At 36.6% G+C, this 25,920-nt stretch overlaps 1 protein-coding gene across 4 annotated transcripts; it reads left to right on the top strand.

The window, feature by feature from the left end:
- The first annotated feature begins 385 nt into the window (after nt 1-385).
- On the top strand, nt 386-24,253 carry LOC131932302 (uncharacterized protein C2orf42 homolog). Of its 4 annotated transcripts, none has more exons than XM_059289183.1 (9): nt 386-471; nt 14,898-15,650; nt 16,348-16,474; nt 16,586-16,747; nt 16,886-17,047; nt 19,325-19,429; nt 21,919-22,127; nt 23,427-23,577; nt 23,968-24,253. In XM_059289183.1, the coding sequence occupies exons 2-9, from the start codon at nt 14,925-14,927 to the stop codon at nt 24,180-24,182; spliced, it is 1,857 nt and encodes a 618-aa protein (XP_059145166.1). In that variant the 5' UTR covers nt 386-471; nt 14,898-14,924; the 3' UTR covers nt 24,183-24,253. The 4 variants fall into 4 exon arrangements, with proteins under 4 accessions (XP_059145166.1, XP_059145182.1, XP_059145156.1 ...); XM_059289199.1 differs by having other exon boundaries at nt 386-539; nt 16,589-16,747; XM_059289173.1 differs by having other exon boundaries at nt 386-539.
- The last annotated feature ends 1,667 nt before the right edge of the window (nt 24,254-25,920 follow it).

Below are 25,920 nucleotides of genomic sequence, written 5' to 3'. Positions count from 1 at the left end.
TGAGGTGTAAGGTTAAGTGTTACTCTTTCTGGCATCTAGTACACTTAACTTTTAAATCAATTTACATTTAAGAGGTTGGCTGAGAAGTTTTAATTTCATCTTAGAACCCTTGGGCCTATATGCCCCAAAAGCAAGTCTAGCATTTTATAATTATAGATCTCTAGTTATGTGCCAGTTGTACCGTAACTTGCATAAATAACTCAAAACAATCAATAACTGCATTCGCCCCTTACTGCATTACTTTAGGCCCATAGACATATGGAATTTTTAAACATTTTCAAATGTCTTACTGTAGACTAGATCTATAAAGTGTACACCATATCTAGAATAACAATATTATTATTCATTTTGACCTTCTAACTGGATATATTACGCTGGCCAACGTTCAATATGGCGAATATATAAACATGAAAATGGAAACAAATGTTTCGCAGCATTAAATCTCAATACTAATGAGATTGCTAAAAAATAGTAAAAAATATTAATTTAATGCTGACGGAAGTAAAAGCTGAAGGAAACGATTTAGAATATTTATTAAAGTTTGTTTTACTAATAGATCTAGTAATAACTTATTACTAATAAGTAGATAGTAGATCTAGGCCTAATAATACGAGAATAGCTAGATCTAGATTCTAAATCACTAAATCTAAAAACTAAAATATTCTAAATCAATAGGCCCTACTTTTAAATTTTAAAAGAAAATTAAAAAAAAAATAAGTTAAGACTTAAGGCATAAGAAGTAGATCTAAATCTCTATTAATATTTATTATTATTAAAGGTAATCTATCGTTTTAGGTACGTAAAATCGCCCGCGGCTAGTAATGTGCGAAAAAGTTACCTCATTGTCAAGGCTTTAACTTTAATTATTAATAGAAGTATAGAATCTAGTAGTATAAGTATATTGTGATGTATTTGTGTCAAATATTATAGATAAATGAATAATAACCTAAATCAATGGCTAAATAATAAATATATCAATATTGAATTGAATATAGCCTCAATATAGGCAAGAAATTAATTAACTTTAAACAGCAGTGTTAGCTAGCAGGATTTGCTATATAAAAAGCGTAAGTTAGAGTGGCTTCCCCTGAATTCTGAATCTTGCGCTATAAGATTATAATAAAAAAAATAAACAAGATGGCTGCTATAGTTAGGGACTTGGATGACGTAGATTTTGAGGCACTAAAAACGAGAGTTTTCTGCCCATACCGAGTTTCGTCGATTTAGCCGTGCGGTCGCGGGTGATGATCGAAAAAATTTTTTTTTTATTATAAATCGCCGATGCTACTAATAATTTGATGACTGATTCTGAAAAACAAATGGATTTCATATGTTACGGTATTTTTGTTTTGAGATTTTGTTGAAGGTGAAAATGGATTTTTGGAGCCAAACTTTGGCTACGTAAAACTCTTTGTACCATAAAAACTTACTAACCAAGAAGGCCAATAAAAAGCCCTCCGACCATAATCACCATTTTTCTTTATGTGTGTAAATTTTCATAATGTTAATCGATAGCAAAGTATTTTTTTATAAATAGTTTAGAAAGTATAGGCTTAAGCCATTTTACGACTACCGGGAAAGACAGAGGTTTAAACCGGAAGTGTACTTGTGTTGTTAATGACGCCATTGCTCTCAATTGAATTGATTTGTAAATCCAGCAACATCCACACGAATCTGACTTTAAAATCATTTTAAATTATAGAATTATATTTTATATTGATAAAACTATGATTTTTTGTTGACTTTGTGCGCATATTTTCTATTTAGATTTTTTTTTTTGTAATTTTGAGTTAGATCTAAAAATAGATTTCTGCGAAATTTTTCAAGTTGAATTATTGTTTCATTTTAATTGTATGGCCTAGATATAGATCTATATTGTTCTTGAATGAGTTCTGTATTTTATATTAGCTATCATTATAGTAACTTGTGTACTTTCCACATTTTTCTTAAATTTTAAAGCTTGATATAGGCCTAGATCTAGAATCTAATATAAAATTCCATTTGCCTATCATTTGGTCTATAAAATATAGGCCAATAGGGTAATTCTATATTAAACATATAGCCTTTTGATTGCTTTTCAAGCGAATTTTTATTACCAATATTACTAATATTCAAACATTTTAGGAGTCCTATATTTTCTTTATAGCTCTAGGACTTTGTTCGTTTTAGATTTATTACTAAATTACTACAATCCTTGTACAATGTTCTGTCTTCATCTGTAGGCCTATTTGAAGTACATATGATACTACTGTATTTTTGCTGTAGTATACATCTCAGTTGCTTTTTTACTAGTCTTGGCCCTAGATAAAATGTACCAGTTCACAAGGGGATAGAGAATCAAAGGATGTGGATCTACTCATAAGCAACTTCAATGAAGGAGAAATAGGTCCACTTAAGAATGGATGTTGCTGGTTTTTATTAGTTCTAAAAGCTATCAGCCAGAGGAGACACAGCTTCAGTAGATGTTTAATCAGATTTCATTTTTAAATCATTGATGGTGTTATTTTCCCACGTTTTCTTTAACTTGCTTTCTCTGTTTGTGTGTTTGTCTTTCCAATCAAATCTTGCGATCGAAATTTCTGGCACTTCCCAGTTAGCTAGCGCGCTGAAATTTTCAGGGAAGCTTTCTTTTGGATGACCATTGAATATTCAATTGTTATTATTACTAAATTGATCAATGGAAACATTTTATTGAGCATTTTAGACCGCTATATAATCTATATATATAATTCTCCTCTGCTAGCCATTAGAAAAAAAACCAGCGACGCGTACCTCGCGCGCAGTGAAGCGAACGATCACATGTCGCCACAGGCTTAGGGGCAGAGAATTTAGCTTGAACCGAGTTTAAACTTACAGGAGCGACGCGTACCTCGCGCGCAGTGAAGCGAACGATCCCACTTCGCCACAGGCTTAGGGACAGATAATTTAGTTTGAACCGAGTTTAAACTTACACGAGGTAGGCCAGTTTGGGGGAGACGATATGGTCGAGTGGTTGGGCACACGATTGCTATCCCACTCGACACGGGTTCAAATCTATGTGTTCTAGTCAGTAACGTATTCACACAACGTGTTTTTTACGAGTTGTCTTTTTACGAGTTGTCTTTTTACGAGTTGTCTTTTTACGAGTTGTCTTCGTTTACCCAAAAAAAAGTGAAAAGATAAAATCGATAGCAAGATTTTAATGCAAACAAACAAAGACTAAAAAGTAGAAAATAATAATCATTAAAAAAGTTTTAAAAAACCCACGTTTTCTGATTGAACTAAAAAGTAGAAAATAAACGCTATACATCACAATAATGCAAGCGATCACTCTACTATAAGCGATCAAAAACGTGGGGCGCCGTGATTTTCTTACAGTTTCTAATACTGTTGACTCTCTACAAGCTCCCTAATAAAAGTCAATAGTATTATCTAATCAATAGTAATATAACTTTTACTTCGGCGCCCCACGTTTTTCATCGCTTATAGTAGAGTGATCGCTTGCATTATTGTGATGTATAGCGTTTATTTTCTACTTTTTAGTTCAATCAGAAAACGTGGGTTTTTTAAAACTTTTTTAATGATTATTATTTTAAAGTAAAAAAGTGATACAAGCTAACAGACTTAAACATGTTATCCACACAGCATGAGATGTCACTTAAATATATGACACATGTTTCTAAATTATAAAACTTACCTTTAACATTAAATGGTGATCATTACTCCACCAATATAAAATCATTTCAATTATTAAATTATTTGTTCAACAATAATTGTAAATTAAATTATATCAATTCTATGTAACATAGACATAACATGGATGAAATATCAAGCATATTGACAACATTTAGATACCATTTTAGTTATCTAAAATCAGTTTAGCATTGTACTTCTTTCTTGCAAAAAAGTAGTTGCGCAGAACAAAAATGACTTTTTAAATTTGACCAACATTGTAACAAAACCACATAAGCTAAGTGAAATATTTTTACTTTGTGTGGATGTATACAATGTTGGCACCAATTAGGCCAATTTTCATTAAGATATTCCATATAATAAAAATTTGGCAACAGATTATGTGTTGCCTATAGCAGAATTTATTGTTTAAAATTAAGGGGGGTATATGAGTTTAAACCCCTTTTTCATTAAATAAAATATTTTTAAAATCAAATTTGAACAAAGGAAATATCAAAGTATATAATAATGTTCATGTTTACAATATTTCTTGCATATAAGCAAAGTAATCTAAAATCAGCTCAACATTATACTTCTTTCTTGCAAAAAAAGTAGTTGCGCAGAATAAAAATGACTTTTTTATTTTGTCCAACATTGTAATAAAACCACATAAGCTAAGTAAAATATTTTGACTTTCTGTTAATGTATACAGTGTTGGCACTATTCAGGCCAATTTTCAGTAAGATATTCCATATAATAAAAATTTGGCAACAGATTGTGTGTAGCCTATCAAAGACGCTTATTAAAATTTTTTAGGGGGGTGACCCTCTTTGTTAACATTATTTTTTATGATCATTCTCATCCAATTCAATTATTTTTATCTTACTCTTTTACTGATATCATAAGCTTGATCTTAGTGAATTTTCATTAAAAAATACCTGCTATTTAAAAAGTTACAGAGATTTTAGTTCGCATCCAAAAAAGTAGGGAAGCAAAAAATTGAGAAAACCCCATATTAAAAAAACCCGAAAATTAAATACATTAAAAATTCATAACTTCGTAACCGTTTTAGCTAAAATTAAAATAAAAGTATCTTTGTTCTTGTCTAAATGAGCTCTATAAACTGGTGCTACTACATTATTTATTTTTTTTAAAATGAAATTTCATCCAAGTCCCTAGCTATAGTAAATGAGCATGGTTGCATCTGTTGGAAACATCGCTAGTCTTTATTTATTACTGAAAATTTTTAATTCAATTGTTTAAAAACAGGTACATAAATGAAAGAAGGAAACATTTTTGTATTTTTCAAAACATAAATCCTCCTCAAAATGTGAAATAATTATTAAAATTTAAAGAGTCACCTGTTTTTCACATTACTAGTCGCGGGCGATTTTACGTACCTAAAACAATAGATTACCTTATTAAATATAAGGAACGTAAGAAGCAATAGGCTAAATTAAATTGTAAATATTAGGCCCTACTAAATATTCTGGACTGTTGGTACACTTTTTCCACTTCTGGTAGTTGAGTGTGTGTAGTCGTTGACTAGATCTAGATTTTAGATTCTACTAACAATTAACATTGAGTTGATTCTGTGAGTGAGTTGACTCAATTTGACTGACACTGTAGAACTTAAGAGTGTGGATCTAGATCTAGCTAGATATCTAGCGCTGTACTCAGTCAACAGTACTGTAATTTTTTCAGTGTCTTCACTACTAGAACTAGACGAGTTAATTTGAGTAACTTACATTGCAGTGAACACTTTACAACTTAATTGTTGTTTTTAATGCATAAATCACAATTTTTTTTCCCATTTTTTTTCAAAATATCAAACATGTGCACTTTCGTATAAATACTAGTGTTAGCAACAAGGACGTGGTGGGGTTTATCTCAAGAGTACCAAAATTGAAGCCTTGAGGCCTTAGCGTGTTCCCAAATTTTAGGGACTCCCCCCAAATTTTCACTTTTTAACAAGAATACACACAAGTTGTTGATTTTCCTGTTGATTTTTACTATCTCAATTAATGTTTTAACATTCAAATATTTTTTTTACAAAACCCATAAATTTGACATTTATTCTCCCATGATAATATACGTTTGTCCTTTAGACAGACACAAAAGCACAAGCTGTACAGTGCTGTCATCGCTTCCCGTAAGACAATGTTTATTAAAAAGAGCTGCCCTTAAAATAATAAAACATGTGACACTGGACTAAAAAAATTAGTTTTTCATTGACCTCGCTCATAAAACACAACCAGAGAGTAAATAACATTAGGCTAGGCCTAACCTACATTGTCAGATCCGCATGTGTTCAGTGGACAGATCACATAAACTAACATCATACAAACTTGACATATCTCTGCTTGATGCATAAGTATATTTTAACTCTCTTACCAAATTAATATCAGTGAACATTTATGATGGAAGGACTGACACACTACCAGCCGGCTTATATATGTATGTATGTATGTATATATATATATATATATATAAATATATATATATATATATAAATATATATATATATATATATATATATATATATGTGACCTAGGCTAGTTGCATCTTTCCTGTTCGCAACGCCCAATGTGACCTTCCCCGAGTCTATCCTGCCCGACAACGCCAATTGTAACGAGTTGAACCACTCATGCTACACAACATCGACCACAGTAGAAAGACTCGAAGATGCAGGTTCGCTATTGATCCTTTTATTACATGAATCAAGAAATGCTTCAATATAACACAATGAATCAACAGAAATGTTTCACAATAATAGTCTGAATCAACTGACCCCCTAACAGTCCTCACTAGGCTTCATATAACTGAATCCACATGTCTATTGTCCTTCTTAACACAATATAACCAACTTGAGTATGTCACACAGACTGACTGATCTAAAGCAAGCGACGACGACGGAAGAGAGAGAACGAGTTCAGTCGTCCCCTCCTATTTATGCCTTGTATCCGTACTTGTCTCCGTACTTGTATTCCTCCGTAATCGATACTTGTAATCGATGTATCCGAATACTAATGTCGCAGTTTCTGACGTACCGTCCGATTTACTAACACATCTGCATCCCATCCATCAAAGTTGACAGCTCGTCTGAAACTTCTCGTACCGTTTCCCAAAATAGCACGCGTTGGCTTTGAGGTTGTTATCAGACCGATCCAATAAGCCACCTGTTATAGTTGCATCAGATTTCATACTGCGTCTCGGCTTCTCGTTCGTTATCAGATTTGTAACTAGTGGCTAGGCCTACCCTAGTCACATCCACCCCTGCCTTTTTTTGTGTGTTTTCAACCACAAACAACGCCTGGCAGGTGCACTCCTCCAGAGTCAATCGCATAATCGTAAAAAAATTTTATTGTTCCACTCACTGTCCACGACGTCCCATTCGTATACGATTGACAGTTATACCTATTTCACATCTCAACTGTGTCTACATCGTCTTCCTGAGACACAAAACAGTTCTAGAATTCACATCCACCTTTTCCGTTTGGTGCTTTCACCAATTCACCTTTATGACTTTTTGAACAGTCTGTTCTCCTACCAGCGCGACCATGAAAGAATTGATGGTTGCTGACAAAAAATTTCGTATTCTTCCTGTTCCTCAAGCTTCTCCGCGGACCACTATTCTGATGGTCTATTGTCTCTTTGCTTCTGGAGGGACCGGGATCCTCATTGTTGCCGATATCCTCCCGTTGTGTAACGCTGTTGTTCTGTTGATGGTGACATTGTTCCGGGATGGGTATGTGAATTTCCGTTGTAACTTCCGGTTCCCTAATTCTCTTGGGTTTCTCTGTGTGTAACTGCTCTTCTTGCCTATTCCAATATTTCTTTAATTGAGCAATATTCGCCCACCGATCCGGTTTGGTGTGATCGATGGGTCTTATCTTAAAGGGGCCACCTGCTACTTTAGGCATCTCCACGACTTGCCATATCTCCTGTCCCCAGAGATCGTGGATTTTGTTTCTGCCTAACGGGTGGCTACGCAGTAATACCCTGTCCTTCAGTTTGAGTGGCGGGTCCTTTGTCTGTACCGGCGGTTCCCTTCGCCGTGCTTCATGTTCTAGTCTTTCCTGTACTACCCTGTACATTTCTCTAATTCTTCTCATATGTTCATTCACATATTCCAGTGCGGTGTATGAGCCAGTCATACTCTCCCTTTTTCCTAGGAACAAATCAAGAGGGAGTCGAGCCTCCCGTCCGAACAGCAACATGTATGGCGTAAAGCCGGTTGTGGCATGGGGTGTGCAGTTGTATAGATATACCAACTCTGGGAGAAAATCAGGCCAACGTTTTTTCTGTTCAGGTTCTAGCGTACGCAGCAAATCATGCATGCTGCGGTTGAACCGTTCACATTGTCCGTTTCCTTTCGGATTAAATGTGGTTGTTCTAGATTTGTTGATCCCGTAGTGGCTGCACAGTTGGTTAATTACTTCTGACTCGAAAGCCCTTCCTTGGTCAGAATGTAATTGTCTTGGTATGCCATATTTGATGAACCAATGTTCTATTAAGACCTTTGCCACTGTTTTGGCAGTCTGATCTCGCGTGGGCACCGCCACCGTCCATTTGGTGAATACATCAGTCATTACCAACACATGTTCCGTCCCATCCGATGATTGCTCCAACGACGTAAAGTCCATAGCCACAATCTCTAGTGGTTTTGTCGCTAGTAGGTGTCCTGATGGCTGTCTCATTTTGACAACTGGCATTTTCGCATGCTGACACCTCACACAAGCCTCACAATGGCGTTTGACCTCCATTTCCATATTGGGCCAGTAACACCTCCGTCGTAATATTTTGTGCGTCCTGTCCTGACCCTGGTGTCCTGCCCTGTCATGTGCCAACCTTAGCACTTCCTCTCGTAACTGTCCAGGCACCACCACCTGGTGTATTGTCCCATCAATTTGGTCATGAATTCTCCGCATGAGAACACCATCCTCTATACTGAGACGGTCCCACTGACTCAGTATTTTCTTTGTTTCTCGACCAAATTGTTCTCTTTCCCTTCTTCCTGGGAATTTTTGTTCCTGGACGTATTTCAATAGCGGTTGTAAGCCACTATCCGTTCTCTGGGCATCTCTTATCTTTTGGTGATTAAGGCAATTAAAATCACTATTGTCCATATGTCCGGGTTCCGTGGATATGTGCTCCACCCCGGTCTGCCCGTTCTGCATCACTTGTACCCCATGAGGGATATCTGTTGACGCTCTGACCTCACATATTCCTGTCAGTGTTTCTTCCTCATCACCCGGTCTCTCGTAAGGATTCCTTGATAAGGCGTCCGCATTGCCATTGGACCGCCCCGGGCGATACTTTATCTCTAGGTCAAAGAGTGCCAATTCTGCTGCCCATCGCTGTTCGATGGATCCCAACTTTGCTGTCTTTAGGTGGCTCAAGGGGTTATTGTCAGTGTATACCACACATTTAGCACCTAATAGATAGTCCCTGAATTTCTCAGTCACAGCCCATTTTAATGTCAAAAGTTCTAGTTTCATGGCGCTGTAATTTGTCATGTTCCTCTCTGATCCCTTCAGAGCTCGACTGGCATACGCAATAACCCTGAAACCTTGCTTTTGTTGTTGTGATAGCACAGCTCCCAGACCTTTAGAGCTGGCGTCAATTTCTAGCCGAAATGGTTTGTCAAAGTCTGCGTATCCCAATATCGGCGCCTCTGTCAAAGCCTTTTTCAATAGCTTAAACGAGTTCAGGCATTCATCAGTCCATAATTCACCTATCAGTTGTGTTTTACCTTTCTTTTTCTCCTTACTGTGTTTCTTTGTCATTTTGTTTACCAAGTCATGCAATGGTGCGGCAATTTTTGCAAAACCAGGCACAAATTTTCTATAATAGGAAGCAAAGCCCAAGAATGATCTGACCTCTACTGTAGTTGTTGGCTGTTTCCATTCTTTAACAGCTGCAATTTTATCTGGGTCAGTGGCGATGCCATCCGACGAAATCACGTAACCCAAAAAATGTACCGATTTCAAACCAAAGCAGCATTTGTCTGGGTTCAGCTTTACTCCTATCTCCCTAAGACGGAGAAACACTTGTTCTAATCTTTTTAGATGGTCCTCCCAAGTTTTTGAGTAAACTAGAATATCATCCAAATACACCAACATTATTTGAAATAGAAAGTCACTCATAGCACTCTGCATTACTCGCTGGAATGTAGCAGGTGCATTAGTTAGACCAAACGGCATACGGGTCCACTCGTACAGTCCCAGTGGAGAAATAAATGCAGTTTTATGTTGATCGTTGGGGTGCATGGCCACTTGGTGGTAGCCACTAGCCAAATCCAAGGTAGAAAAAAATCTTGCTCCCCCCAACGCATCAAGACATTCATCAATACGAGGCAAGGGGAATGCATCCCTTCTTGTGATATTGTTCAATTTCCGGTAATCACAACACAGTCTTATCTCCCCTGACTTCTTTTTTACCACTACTATCGGTGCCGCATACGGGCTCGTACTGGTTGTAATAATTCCCTTTTTTAGTAGGTCATTCAGGTGTGCTTTCACCGCCGAGTAGTGACTCGGTGGTAATCTTCGATAAGGTTGCGCCACCGGCTTGTCTTGTAGTAAGGGTATCTGGTGTTTGATTACTTCCGTGTACCCCAAATCACCCTCATACGAGGCAAATATATCACTGTATTTATTCAGCAATTCATTTAGTTTTGGGTCCTCAGTTTCCGGGAATGTATATGATCGGCCATCCTGTTTCTTCACCTCGGCCGTCACATTGACCGACCTAATTGTTACTTCATTACTGCTGGTATTGCTCAGTTCGATACACTGTGCCGACCTTAGTACCTCGACGTTCTGTGGTACTCCTACCAGAGTATTAGGTGGTATAAAAATTTCTTCATCCAAAACATTTGCCACTAATCCTTGAACTAGTCCATTTTCCGCTGATGTGTATGTCCGCAGTAACACGACGCCTGCCCTCAGTGCGGCGCCACATGGTTCTATCATCACATCACCATTCACGCTTCTATCACCAATTTGTAATGTGATTGCCTTGACCGTGTTTGCCGGGACTGCTGTCCTTCCTCTGGTCTTGGCAAACCTGGCCAACTTGGATCCCCGACCTGGTGTGGTCGATCCGACAATATTTGTAAGAAATTCTGGCAACTGGCCAAGAATATTCATGCCCAACAGGCAAGGTATATTTGACACATTTGTCTCTAGGTTGTGTTTCGTAACGAACACCCCAACCTGCTTCAACCTATGTCCTGCCACCACGACATCCGCCAGAAAATAACCACAGTATGGAATGGTTAGTCCATTAGCTGCCGTCAGGCGCATGCATGTGTCAGACCTCAACCTATGGTCTTTTCCTTTCATCCATTTGGTGTAAAAATTTTCCGTGATTGTCGTCACCTGGGAGCCTGTATCCACAATTGCCTTCACCGCGATGTCCCCAATCTTAATCACCATTTCGGGACAGACTCCCATCAATTTGCTTCTTGGGCCATACCCTCGCCCCTCTGTAGCCTGGCCCTGCCTTACAGAGGACGACCGTTTCCCTGGCAGTACCGTGCCATATGTCCGGGTTGTGAACAAGACAAACAAATTGGTCGACCGTCGGCCGTCCATTGGAGTGATGGCTTGGCAGGACGCGGCCGTCCAACCCGTCCCTGTTTTGTCCCGTTCTTTTCCTGATTCTCAGCTGTTGACCTGCTTTCTAACCTCTCCAAACGTTGGTCAACCTTATCTAGGTGGGCCAACAGTTGAGCCATCATGGTCTCCATCGTGTCGGCCCCTGTGGGTGGGGATTGTCTCTGTTCAGGTACAGAAACTTTGTCCACCGAACAGTTCGATTGGTCCTCATCCTCGGACCTGCGGATCGCTGAGTTCCTGACCTGAAGGAAGGTCAACTGCGGTTCTTTGTGGACCTCCACTTTCAACTCTCTTCTTAGGATCGGGGTTGCCAGCCCCTCAATGAAATGGTCCCTCAGTAGGCGTACATCAATGTCCGGTGTTTTGACCTTTACCGAATCAAAGGCACTGTTCATCCGGTGTGAGTACTCCATCACACTCTCCGCCATTCTCTGCCTTAAGCCTACGAACCCTGCCAGCAGTTGCGATCCCGACCGTCTCTCCCCAAAGGTCTCCATAATCAGATCCAGCACCTTATCCGGATCTGATTGGATGGTTTTATCAAGGCATTTGACCTCTGCCCTAACCGTCTCTCCTATGCTGCCCATCAGCAGTCTTAATCTTTCCTCTGGTGACATGCCTCTCGAGGCCCAGGCCGCTTTGACCTCTTCACTGAACCTGTTGGTTAAAGTGGGATCACCGTCCCCGTAAAATTTGTTAATGTGGGACTCTCTGGGTAGGACCACTATATGGGTCTGCTTCTCGTCCAGAGTAGACATTTTATCCCGTAAGTAAAACAAAAGAGTTCTTTCTTACCGTGTGTGTATGAAAAAATTTTCCTCGTTCCTCAATTTTCACAGTTCCTGAATGTCCGAATTCACATACACACAAAACACAGTTATGCACAAGGTTGACTATGGGTGCCTAAATCGGCAAGTCTAGTTGAATTCATCCTGCTCGCAGCGCCAAATGTGACCTAGGCTAGTTGCATCTTTCCTGTTCGCAACGCCCAATGTGACCTTCCCCGAGTCTATCCTGCCCGACAACGCCAATTGTAACGAGTTGAACCACTCATGCTACACAACATCGACCACAGTAGAAAGACTCGAAGATGCAGGTTCGCTATTGATCCTTTTATTACATGAATCAAGAAATGCTTCAATATAACACAATGAATCAACAGAAATGTTTCACAATAATAGTCTGAATCAACTGACCCCCTAACAGTCCTCACTAGGCTTCATATAACTGAATCCACATGTCTATTGTCCTTCTTAACACAATATAACCAACTTGAGTATGTCACACAGACTGACTGATCTAAAGCAAGCGACGACGACGGAAGAGAGAGAACGAGTTCAGTCGTCCCCTCCTATTTATGCCTTGTATCCGTACTCGTCTCCGTACTTGTATTCCTCCGTAATCGATACTTGTAATCGATGTATCCGAATACTAATGTCGCAGTTTCTGACGTACCGTCCGATTTACTAACACATCTGCATCCCATCCATCAAAGTTGACAGCTCGTCTGAAACTTCTCGTACCGTTTCCCAAAATAGCACGCGTTGGCTTTGAGGTTGTTATCAGACCGATCCAATAAGCCACCTGTTATAGTTGCATCAGATTTCATACTGCGTCTCGGCTTCTCGTTCGTTATCAGATTTGTAACTAGTGGCTAGGCCTACCCTAGTCACATATATATACATATATATATATATATATATATATATATATATATATATATATATATATATATATATATATATATATATATATTTCATTGTCAAAATAAGTTAAATACCTTTGGAGATATCATACCGCAAAGTTGAACTAAGTTTCCTGGTCTATTAATGGACCTATTAAATTTGGACCCTGAGCTGTATTCCTGAAATCACGACGTTTATTTAAATTACCTCCTAATAAAGCCATCCATACATTCTAAAATGAAATGAAAATAAAAAATTAACACATCAGCCGCCATCTGACTGAAACGCTCTGTAGTGGTTATCAACACATTGTTCTGCACAGCGGAGTATGTGGTAACGTGACGCTAGGTGATTGATCTTGTTGGATAATGCTATAAAATATTTTTTAAGATACAATTCTGATGTGATTTGCGAAATGTTTAATTATTTAAACCCAAAAAAATAAATTTTAATTATTAAATTACTGTACAACAACGAATAACACTATCTAAATGCATATAATGTATATATTTATTCATTCAATAAGCTTTAAATTATTGTAAATAAACTTAATTTTCTGTGTTTGCAAGCAAAGTACAGGTGTTGGCTAACTTGTAAAAATTTGGAAAAAAAAAAAGCATTCCTAGCATGTAAGCTATTAAAACAAGAATATCTTAAATTCTATGCATAGGAATACAAAATGAAACATATTATTACAGTAGAATAGTTGCGGAGTATTACTATACATTTCTTTTTTCTAAGTCAAATAGCTACAATTGAAATCAGGACTTCTGATTTTTTTCACTATGTGTGTTCGCTATGTGTTCTCTACTAGCTGTCTATATCTAGAATCCAGGTCTACCCTTTTTTTTAACCACAGCTGCCATTAGATCTAATCTACTAGGACCTGGCATATAAACCATGTCAGCATTTTTCTTCCACTGACAAGCAATGTCGAGCGCAGATCATTGGAGCAATGATGTTTTGAATTGGCATGTTTAAAAATCTAAATCTAGAAATGATATTTTTTAAAAAAACATTTAGTTGAAAAATTTTCATCTTGCACAACACATTCTTCTGGTTTTTCCTGGTAAAAATACAAAATTTCCAGTGCAGTTGGGTTGCAAATCTGTAACTTCAGGTTTTAATAGGCACAGGGTTCTCCACCTGGCTGTAATGCCTCACATTAAATGGGCAATATTTAATACTTTTGTTATTAATATTTATTTTGTTATGGTTGAAACTTTGGTTATTTTGAAATCATAGGTCTTAGTACTAGCAAATCCACAGGGCTATTTAGCTCACAAAAAACACCAACAAAATACTAGCAAGACAATTCAAATAAACATGAAAGTTATACATTTGAAAATGGGTTATGAGAGTGACCAAACTTAATGCCGGGTCCAAAAAGCATCCATGGCCACAAGGGCCCTGGTTCTAATAGCAGCTTAGAAATATCAAGTAAAATAGAAATATCAAGTAAAATAGAAATATCAAGTAAAATAGAAATATCAAGTAAAATAGAAATATCAAGTAAATAGAAATATCAAGTAAATAGAAATATCAAGCAAAATAGAAATATCAAGTAAATAGAAATATCAAGCAAAATAGAAATATCAAGTAAATAGAAATATCAAGTAAATAGAAATATCAAGTAAATAGAAATATCAAGTAAAATAGAAATATCAAGTAAAATATCTTAGTATTTATAAATACTGTTTTTTAAAATGTGCTCACATTGATCTTAATATTCCTAAATACTGCTTATCATCCATGTGATAGACTGTAAATACAGGAAAACTACATCAAAATATGTCCACACATCACTTGAAAACTCTTCTTGTATCATCCACATTGATTATAATTGAATCATTTGAAATTTAAATGTGTTTTGATGAATCAAATGTGCTGGCAACATTTTAATATTCCTTTCACTTTGATTCTGATCATTGTATAGAGTTTTGAAGCTGTCCTAATTGAGTCAATGGCTAATACTCAACCAAGTGCTGGAGTTGACAAGCGAAAACATCCATTTGGAGACTTAGGTAAACCAACCCTTCGAGGAGTTCGCAAGTGTCCTAAATGTGGAACTTTCAATGGTACACGCGGAATCAGCTGCAAGAATAAAGACTGTGACGTTGTGTTTAAAGAAAGGGAAAGGAAAAAAGGCCATAGTGCTGAGTCAGTGAAGATTTTAACTGGTTCAAATTACCAGCTGTTTTCTGTGCGCTTGAGAGACCGTGGGCCTGATTACAGAGGCTTTGTTCAACTCCCATATATACAAGATGTAGACGGGAACCCGGCCACTGTATATGACACCAGTCTCCTTATAGCCACATCAATGTGTTACGTTGAGAGTTGTAATCGACACGAAACCCCTGATTCTAGTACCAATTTGAAAATGGGAATGGAGACATGTGTTCATATTCGCTCAGCAATAGAATGCACTCAGCAAGCACAACCTATAGGTTTAAAGAATTCAATATTAAACAGTTTACAGGTATCTAATGAAATGAGACAAGCTATATGGCTCCTAGCCACAGAAACATCAGGGCCTGTTGTACAAAGGGTGACCAAAAATATCATGGTAGTCAAATGTAAAGTGACTGCTAAACAGCCTTTAGGATTTTTACATTGTGCTTTCTTTGAAACAATGCGGAATAGACAACATCCCTACTATAAGTTCCAGTGCACATGTAGAGCATTTAAGGTGAATATAATCTCACTCAATTCTCTATATAATCTCCTCACTCAATTCTCTATATAAATCTCCTCACTCAATTCTCTATATAATTTCCTCACTCAATTCTCTATATAATCTCCTCACTCAATTCTCTATATAATCTCCTCACTCAATTCTCTATATAATCTCCTCACTATTTTTTTTATATAATCTCCTCACTCAATTCTCTATATAATCTCCTCACTAATTTATTTTATATAATCTCCTCACTCAATTCTCCATTTAATCTCCTCACTCAATTCTCTATATAATCTCCTCACTCAATTCTCTATATAATCTCCTCATTCAATTCTCTTCACATTCATGGCATCAAAGATATTTTTTGTTACATTCATGTGATCTAATATCTCTTTTTGTTTTGAATTTTAATATATTTTTTTAATAGATTGCACTCACTAAACCAAGATTTCAGAGTTTCAGTAGTGATCATATCAAGAATTGATCCTTTCTTTAGCAAGGCTACATGTCTGAGAGACTTTGTGTTGGTCTATCAGTCCTCTTTCATTCATTCAATGCTCACTCAAATCTTCTTTGCCTGCAAAAACACCACCCAATATAAGAAAAACATCTTATTTCCTGTTACTTAATTGTAAACTTTATTAACTAGATAATGTATTTCTGTAATATAAGCAATTAAAATATTCTAAAATTGTTCCAATTAAAGGTTAGAAATTCACCAGCAAGAGAAGATGTATCTAAGCGTTGTGTGCATTTTTATGCCTGCATTTGTGCTTTTGCTAGTGATGAAAAATTGATGGAAGAATTTTCACATTATATAAATTTAGATCAAGGTATGTATTCTTGTATTATTTCATTTTAGTTATATACTTGTCATATTCTCCCTATTTATAAGTAATTTAAGTTTGATTCAGAACTTTTAAGTGTGATTTTGTTTTTTCTAGTAGCAACTCTTAGCCCAGAGCATCAAGTGCTAGCCATGTACCAACAAGTGGAAGATACCCTTACAGTCACTGCTGATACAGATGCCATAGAAGTTATTAAATCAGAGGAGGATTTACTGGTACCAGCGCCAGATAAAAAGTTGAAAAAAGAAGACTCCATTGGTATGCCTTTAGATTAAACCTGGTTAGACAAGGTTGCAGTATGAAAGTTAATTAGAAAGCCTTATTATACTCTTGTATCAATATTATTATTTCTGCTTTTTGAAATAACGGTTGAATTTTGAACATTGGTTCTTGTAGCCCAAGCAAGCAGTGCACTTCTGACATTACAAGAACAAAAACAGCCATTACCAGTGAGTTTGTTCTCTGCCCAACAAGCCAGTCCAGTGAAGGAAACAACCCACGCAGTACAGTTTCAGTTTCAGCAGCAGACAACTAAGTATCAAGCCCCCAAAAGAATGGGTGAGATCTTTGCTGCTAATGTCTGACTACTTGATCAAGCAATTTGTGTCTCAACTGTTATTTGTTAAAATGATTGAAAGAAATGAGAAATGAGCAAATATTTTGAGAACTGAGTGAGTGTGAAATGAGCAAATATTTTGAGAACTGAGTGAGTGTGAAATGAGCAAATATTTTGAGAACTGAGTGAGTGTGAAATGAGCAAATATTTTGAGACCTGAGTGAGTGTGAAATGAGAAAATATTTTGAGACCTGAGTGAGTGTGAAATGAGCAAATATTTTGAGACCTGAGTGAGTGTGAAATGAGCAAATATTTTGAGAACTGAGTGAGTGTGAAATGAGCAAATATTTTGAGAACTGAGTCAGTGAGATGTGAGCAAATATTTTGAGACCTGAGTGAGTGTGAAATGAGCAAATATTTTGAGAACTGAGTGAGTGTGAAATGAGCAAATATTTTGAGAACTGAGTGAGTGAAATGTGCAAATATTTTGAGAACTGAGTGAGTGTGAAATGAGCAAATATTTTGAGAACGGAGTGAGTGTGAAATGAGCAAATATTTTGAGAACGGAGTGAGTGTGAAATGAGCAAATATTTTGAGACCTGAGTGAGTGTGAAATGAGCAAATATTTTGAGAACGGAGTGAGTGTGAAATGAGCAAATATTTTGAGACCTGAGTGAGTGTGAAATGAGCAAATATTTTGAGAACTGAGTCAGTGAGATGTGAGCAAATATTTTGAGACCTGAGTGAGTGTGAAATGAGCAAATATTTTGAGAACTGAGTGAGTGTGAAATGAGAAAATATTTTGAGAACGGAGTTAGAGAAATGAGAAAATATTTTGAGACCTGAGTGAGTGTGAAATGAGCAAATATTTTGAGACCTGAGTGAGTGTGAAATGAGCAAATATTTTGAGAACTGAGTCAGTGAGATGTGAGCAAATATTTTGAGAACTGAGTGAGTGTGAAATGAGCAAATATTTTGAGAACTGAGTCAGTGAGATGTGAGCAAATATTTTGAGACCTGAGTGAGTGTGAAATGAGCAAATATTTTGAGAACTGAGTGAGTGTGAAATGAGCAAATATTTTGAGACCTGAGTGAGTGTGAAATGAGCAAATATTTTGAGAACTGAGTGAGTGTGAAATGAGAAAATATTTTGAGAACGGAGTTAGAGAAATGAGAAAATATTTTGAGACCTGAGTGAGTGTGAAATGAGCAAATATTTTGAGACCTGAGTGAGTGTGAAATGAGCAAATATTTTGAGAACTGAGTGAGTGTGAAATGAGCAAATATTTTGAGAACTTAGTCAGTGAGATGTGAGCAAATATTTTGAGACCTGAGTGAGTGTGAAATGAGCAAATATTTTGAGAACTGAGTGAGTGTGAAATGAGCAAATATTTTGAGACCTGAGTGAGTGTGAAATGAGCAAATATTTTGAGACCTGAGTGAGTGTGAAATGAGCAAATATTTTGAGAACTGAGTGAGTGTGAAATGAGCAAATATTTTGAGAACTGAGTGAGTGTGAAATGAGCAAATATTTTGAGAACGGAGTCAGTGTGAAATGAGCAAATATTTTGAGAACTGAGTGAGTGTGAAATGAGAAAATATTTTGAGAACTGAGTCAGTGAGATGTGAGCAAATATTTTGAGACCTGAGTGAGTGTGAAATGAGCAAATATTTTGAGAACTGAGTGAGTGTGAAATGAGCAAATATTTTGAGACCTGAGTGAGTGTGAAATGAGCAAATATTTTGAGACCTGAGTGAGTGTGAAATGAGCAAATATTTTGAGACCTGAGTGAGTGTGAAATGAGCAAATATTTTGAGAACTGAGTGAGTGTGAAATGTGCAAATATTTTGAGAACTGAGTGAGTGTGAAATGAGCAAATATTTTGAGAACTGAGTCAGTGAGATGTGAGCAAATATTTTGAGACCTGAGTGAGTGTGAAATGAGCAAATATTTTGAGAACTGAGTGAGTGTGAAATGTGCAAATATTTTGAGAACTGAGTCAGTGAGATGTGAGCAAATATTTTGAGACCTGAGTGAGTGTGAAATGAGCAAATATTTTGAGAACTGAGTGAGTGTGAAATGAGCAAATATTTTGAGACCTGAGTGAGTGTGAAATGAGCAAATATTTTGAGACCTGAGTGAGTGTGAAATGAGCAAATATTTTGAGAACTGAGTGAGTGTGAAATGTGCAAATATTTTGAGAACTGAGTGAGTGTGAAATGAGCAAATATTTTGAGAACTGAGTGCGTGTAATAAATGCTTCTCTTGTCTATTGCAGCCTATCCAGCAACCATAGATGAGTACTCAGCCTCTGTCAGTTTCCAGCAGTGGTTGGCTAGTGTGACAGAAAGAATCAACCAGACTATGCACTATGGTTTCTCTGGTAAGTCTCCAACAGCATGTGACAAGACAAACTATCAACACATCTCAGGGACTCAGCTTTAGTAGAACATCCAGGGGTGCCACCTTTCTCAGATATCCCATATTTACTCATTTGAGAATCTAATACTTTTTTCACTTTCTGGATTTGCATGATTGGAGTTTTTAAATTTCTGGGTTTGTAGTATGAAAAAAAACAACTAAGAACATTTTAAACTTGAAAATTTTGTCATTCAAGAAATTGTATTTATCATCAAGACTCAATAGCATTTTTACCATTTATGGACTTCCTGGCAGTCGCCCATTTGTAGATGGTACAATATCCACTGCTGTGTTAACCTAGAATTATCATCATTACTACGCCGCCAGTTTTCTTAGCTGACACTGGAAACTTGATTAACAGATAATCAGATTAGTATAAGATTTAAAATTTAAATGTAGTAGTCTTTATCAAGTAGACAATAATTTTTAGCAGGGTACAAATTTGCAGGACTAAACAAATATTTTATAAATGCACCTTTGACCGATACTTGCCTTTGTCTACCTGACATCACACCGACATTTTGGTCAGTGCGACCTGAGATTTTCTTGTGGGCCTGTCTGAACTTGCTGTGACCTCACAGGGCAGTCTAGTGGTGGATCTAGATCTGGAACCATTAACTTTGAGAGTAAACCAGAAAAAAAACAGGAAAATTTGCTAATGCCTGCATTCATTATCATAAAGAAAATTAATAGCTAAAGACATTACTGAAAATCTGGAATGTGCTATAGGCTAACATACAAATCAGTTTTATTAGATACTTAACTATTCCATTTTTGCCACTGAAATCCACTTTTTACAATATGATCCTGTTTGCTCAGTTATTACTTTTTTGGATGAGGGGAATGGGAAATTGTTAGTTATTCTACGGCATGTAAACTTTCTATGATCAGGTTATGCTACAACTATTTAAAATTGTTATTTATTGAGTGATTGTGCATGGACACTTCTCAATTTGACCCCAAACTATTTGTCACGTTGGATCAATTGGTCAGAGGTTGCAGGCAATCGTTAAAAAATATTTTTTGTCAGGGTGAGGGATAATTGGGGCTTTGGACGGAACTTTTTAATGTCCTTCATGGTGTGGCTGTCAGACTATTAATAATGACAATATGGGCTGGGGTACAGTTAGCATAATTTACGTGAAGTCATTAATGGACTACTGTGTGCAATAAAAGTAATTCTTCTGCTTTTTTACAAAATAATTGTGTCCTGTTCCGCCGTCCCGTTTTCATGAAAGATTTAATAATTAATAAAGAAAAGTAATAAATTGAATTGAAAAAAAGGCGGGGGAAAGCGATTATCTCCGCTTGGCACATGTTTCCCTTTCCTAGTTTACTTACACTATTTAAATTATGCTTCCAATAACAATTAGGGAGAAAAATACAATAAAATCATGACTAACAAACACGCTAATTTCTAGATCTAAATACTTAATAGTAGATCTACTAGATACTGAAATAGTGAGTACTGTGAGTACTAATATATAGCAGAAAAAAGTTTGAGTGGGTGGGTGGGTAGGGTGGATGAGTAAGTACAAAACAAACTCTAGATTTATATGTAAGCAATTTGAATTTTGTTTTTAAACCTGTTGAAACAGGTGCAGAGAAATGATGGCACATAACAGCCCAATGTTGGTTTTATTATGATGACATAACATCCCAATGTTGGTTTTATTATGATGACATAACAGCTCAATGTTGGTTTTATTATGATGACATAACATCCCAATGTTGGTTTTATTATGATGACATAACATCCCAATGTTGGTTTTATTATGATGACATAACCGCTCAATGTTGGTTTTATTATGATGACATAACACTTACAACCCAATGTTGGTTTTATTATGATGACATAACAGCCCAATATTGGTTTTATTATGATGACATAACAGCCCAATGTTGGTTTTATTATGATGACATAACATCCCAATGTTGGTTTTATTATGATGACATAACAGCCCAATGTTGGTTTTATTATGATGACATAACATCCCAATGTTGGTTTTATTATGATGACATAACAGCCCAATGTTGGTTTTATTATGATGACATAACAGCCCAATATTAGATTTATTATGATGACATAACAGCTCAATGTTGGTTTTATTATGATGACATAACAGCCCAATATTAGATTTATTATGATGACATAACAGCCCAATGTTGGTTTTATTATGATGACATAACAACCCAATGTTGGTTTTATTATGATGACATAACACTTACAACCCAATGTTGGTTTTATTATGATGACATTACAGCTCAATGTTGGTTTTATTATGATGACATAACAGCCCAATGTTGGTTTTATTATGATGACATAACAGCCCAATGTTGGTTTTATTTTGATGACATAACAACCTAATGTTGGTTTTATTATGATGACATAACATCTCAATCTTTGTTTTATTATGACATAACAGCCATATGTTGGTTTTATTCACACAGGTACACCTGATCCCCTAGTTTTTCATGCCCCGCAAGTGTTTTTTGACTGCTTGCAACAAAGGATTTCAGCTGGGACTAGAAAAAAACGGTTGCCCAATTTCACCACAGGTTTTGTTAGAAAAGAAGCATTACCACTGGGAACTTTTACAAAATATACATGGCATATTACAAACATTGCACAAGTCAAACAAATCTTTGATTCCCAGGAGGCAAGTTGAAGAGATTTCTTGTTTTGGTATTGCATCATAATGCCGTGTTTACACTTGCGACATGTATACTAAACACATCTAGAAAAAAGAACTTGCTGCAAGTTAGTATACATGTTCTGCTGGGAAAAATGTTTTCATATAATATTAACTTGCTGGAGTTTTTTCCTAGATATGATTAGTATACATGGCGTAAGTTTAAATGCTGCGCAAGTGTTACATTTGTTTAATGCCAGTTTTCAATTTATTGTATCAAGGGTAGCCTTCACTGGGTATCATGGGTAGCCTTCACTGGGTATCATGGGTAGCCTTCACTGGGTATCATGGGTAGCCTTCACTGGGTATCATGGGTAGCCTTCACTGGGTATCATGGGTAGCCTTCAATGGGTATCATGGGTAGCCTTCACTGGGTATCATGGGTAGCCTTCACTGGCCATTGTATCATGGGTAGCCTTCACTGGGTATCATGGGTAGCCTTCACTGGTCATTGTATCATGGGTAGCCTTCACTGGCCATTGTATCATGGGTAGCCTTCACTGGGTATCATGGGTAGCCTTCACTGGCCATTGTATCATGGGTAGCCTTCACTGGCCATTGTATCATGGGTAGCCTTCACTGGCCATTGTATCATGGGTAGCCTTCACTGGGTATCATGGGTAGCCTTCACTGACCGTTGTATCATGGGTAGCCTTCACTTGGTTGTTCCTCACTGACATCAAACCACCAACACTTTCTAAAGAAATTATTCATACTTATTGCAGTGTTATTAAATTATATGAGATCATTTTAATATTTTTTGTCACCTTTGCACAAATATAAGACAGTTGACTTGATTTGTTCGATTAACTTACATTTTTTAATGCTATTGATTATTCAACTAGCTAAAAATGTAATGTGGTTTGTAAGTTATGTAACTAAACAGGATTTAAAGAACAAAAAGCTATTTTAAAAAATCATAACCACTTAGTTATGTGAATAAAAGCAAAAAACATTTATGGGAATTACTGACTGACTGAAAAATTGATAACAAAAATAATGTTGTTCCTGATTCAATAGTCATTCAAAACTTTGATTTCAAAACAGATCTGCATACATTATTTAATCATTTTTTATTTCTGGTGATTATATTTTAAAAAATGTTTTTGAGAATAAGACTTAGACAAAATGAAAATGTTTTTGTATTGGTTAATAATGGAAGTCTAGTGGTTTGATGTCTTAAAACTGGAAAAAATCATTTTACAATTGCCAGATCCATTGCTTGAACCTATTTTTATTGGTCTCTTTGTTTCTCATTGCCCTCAGATAACACTGGATCTCACTCGTAGTTTTGTAGAAAATAGAGATGGTACTTATGATCCTTATGAAGCGCCAAGAGCTGATGCGTTCAATGAAACTAAATTAAAAAATCACACACCAATTCGGCCTTTTGAATTGAAAACATATTTGAAAGTTGGTACGTAAGTAGACTAGTCTGTACTGTTTAGTTAAAGTTATATTAGTTTGTACTTGCTTCTGAAATGCACCCCAATAATAGCAAATGATTGTAAAACAAAACAACAAACCGGCTATTCCACTCAGTGCCTTATGGTTGAGTTTGTGGAGCACAGACATAGTTTTTTAATACAATATTAATGGAGCAAGTTAGATTTTGTTCCTTTAGCTTCAATGGGAGAAATATAAAAACCATTCTTGACTACTCTTTTCATTAAATGAATGATAGGGGCCTCATTTATTCTCTTCTAGTTTTGATTGCAGACATTTGCCTTTCTCTTACAATTTTCAACCCATTTCTGTTGATGAAACTATTGATGAATTCACATCTATTGATCTATTCCTTTACCAGGCCCATCGAATGAGCAGAAAGAATCCACACCCTTTATTATTGAATGGATTCCTGACATTTTGCCTCGATGTCATATAGGTGAGCTCCGCATCAAATTTGAATATGGACATCAACGTAATGGTCAGATAGAGCAACGAAATCCAAGTGGTATGACATCAGCAGATATATCTCTACAGTCTCAAGCCATTCAACTTAGAGAAATAATGCCCAGCTAGCTTTAGCTCTGCCAGAGTGGATCATTATGTTGGTAGAAAATCTACCAGAGTGGATCATTATCAGGGGCGTAGCGAGGGGGGGGGGGGGGGCGGGGGGTGCAGGCCGCTCCGGGTGACACCATTTAGGGGGGTGACACCAAGGCAAAAAATAGCAAAATATATAGAGAAAAACTCGGGGGGGGGGGTGCAAATCGAATGTTTGAAAGCTTGTCCCTGGGAAGGGTCTCTATGCCTCTGGGGTGGGGGGGGGGGGGGTGACACCATTAAGTGCCGCACCGGGTGACACCCGACCTTGCTACGCCACTGATCATTATGTTGGTAGAAAATCTTTGACTAGTCATTAAGAAATTTGGTCTTGGCTTTTGAAATTAGAGACTTCAAATCTTCAGTATTCATTTTATGAGTTGAATATTAGGTTTAATATTCTCACTTGAGTTAGCTATTTTATCATAACAAATGTGATTGTAGCAGAGAAGTTTTACACACAAAAAATGTGAGTAGAATCGACCCGTAATATATGTATAGACACTAATATTTCAGAGCTGCAATATGGCATCAGTTTTTTTGTTAGGACCTATCTAAACTATTCATTTTGATAGGAACTAACTAAATTGGACAGATGGAAGAAAATTTGTAATATTCCATTATTCTAAAGGATTATCTGTTATGTGCGTGGCTTTAATTAACGAACATTGTGATATTTTTGAGAGTGTGTAACCTCATGACATATTGTGCCTTGAAGTAAAGGTCTCTATTTTTCCAAAGTTCACTGTTGACTGTAATAAAAAAAAACTGAGTTTTGTTAGAACCCAAGTCCCACCACCTGAGCTCTACATGAGCTGTCTTGTAGAACAGAATTCTTTACAGTTGTTTGGACTTTGTCAGCTTTTACAAAAGTACATTTAATGTATCTTTTAAAGACTGCTTTTAGTATTGTTGTTTATAAGAAACCTTTAAAAGATCTCCTTTGATTAGGAAACCTTCCATTATGTGTCAACTATTGTTGTATTGTTTGATGAAATTGTACTTCTATTACTTGATAAATGATTTTTTTAAATGCATAGTGATAAGAGTTCTTTTTTATTTAATACTTAACTTAGTTGATATCTATGTTTTCATTGTGTCAGAAGTATCTAGAATATTCAGAAATTATGGAAACATTTGACTGGAAAAGCAATAGTAGAAATGTTTGAAACAGTTGGTTGTCTCCCTTACTCAACAGCAGGTGGACTGTGTAGAGCCACAAACTTGTGTAGAAATGTTTGAAACAGTTGGTTGTCTCCCTTACTCAACAGCAGGTGGACTGTGTAGAGCCACAAACTTGTGTAGAAATGTTTGAAACAGTTGGTTGTCTCCCTTACTCAACAGCAGGTGGACTGTGTAGAGCCACAAACTTGTGTAGAAATGTTTGAAACAGTTGGTTGTCTCCCTTACTCAACAGCAGGTGGACTGTGTAGAGCCACAAACTTGTGTAGAAATGTTTGAAACAATTGGTTATCTCCCTTACTCAACAGCAGGTGGACTGTGTAGAGCCACAAACTTGTGTAGAAATGTTTGAAACTGTTGGTTGTCTCCCTTACTCAACAGCAGGTGGACTGTGTAGAGCCACAAACTTGTGTAGAAATGTTTGAAACAATTGGTTAGACAACTGACTGCCATGATGAATGGATTTGTTCTTAAGTAATGTCTTAGCAGTGACAGTATTAAAATGTATTAGAGTTAGACCTGTAGTGGTTTG

This window comes from Physella acuta, unplaced genomic scaffold (genome assembly GCF_028476545.2).
Source record: "Physella acuta isolate Inbredline_101_S28 unplaced genomic scaffold, ASM2847654v3 ptg000105l, whole genome shotgun sequence".
NCBI lineage: Eukaryota > Metazoa > Mollusca > Gastropoda > Physidae > Physella > Physella acuta.
The sequence above is the reverse complement of the archived record's forward strand: the minus strand, read 5'-3'. Positions and strand labels throughout refer to the sequence as shown.

Bases quoted from the DNA above. Each gene is read 5' to 3' on its own strand.
- LOC131932302 (XM_059289183.1), top strand. From the start codon at position 14,925: ATGGCTAATACTCAACCAAGTGCTGGAGTTGACAAGCGAAAACATCCA. The intron at 16,748-16,885 runs GTATGCCTTTAG...TGGTTCTTGTAG, and splicing joins GAAAAAAGAAGACTCCATTG to CCCAAGCAAGCAGTGCACTT. The intron at 23,578-23,967 runs GTACGTAAGTAG...TTCCTTTACCAG, and splicing joins GAAAACATATTTGAAAGTTG to GCCCATCGAATGAGCAGAAA.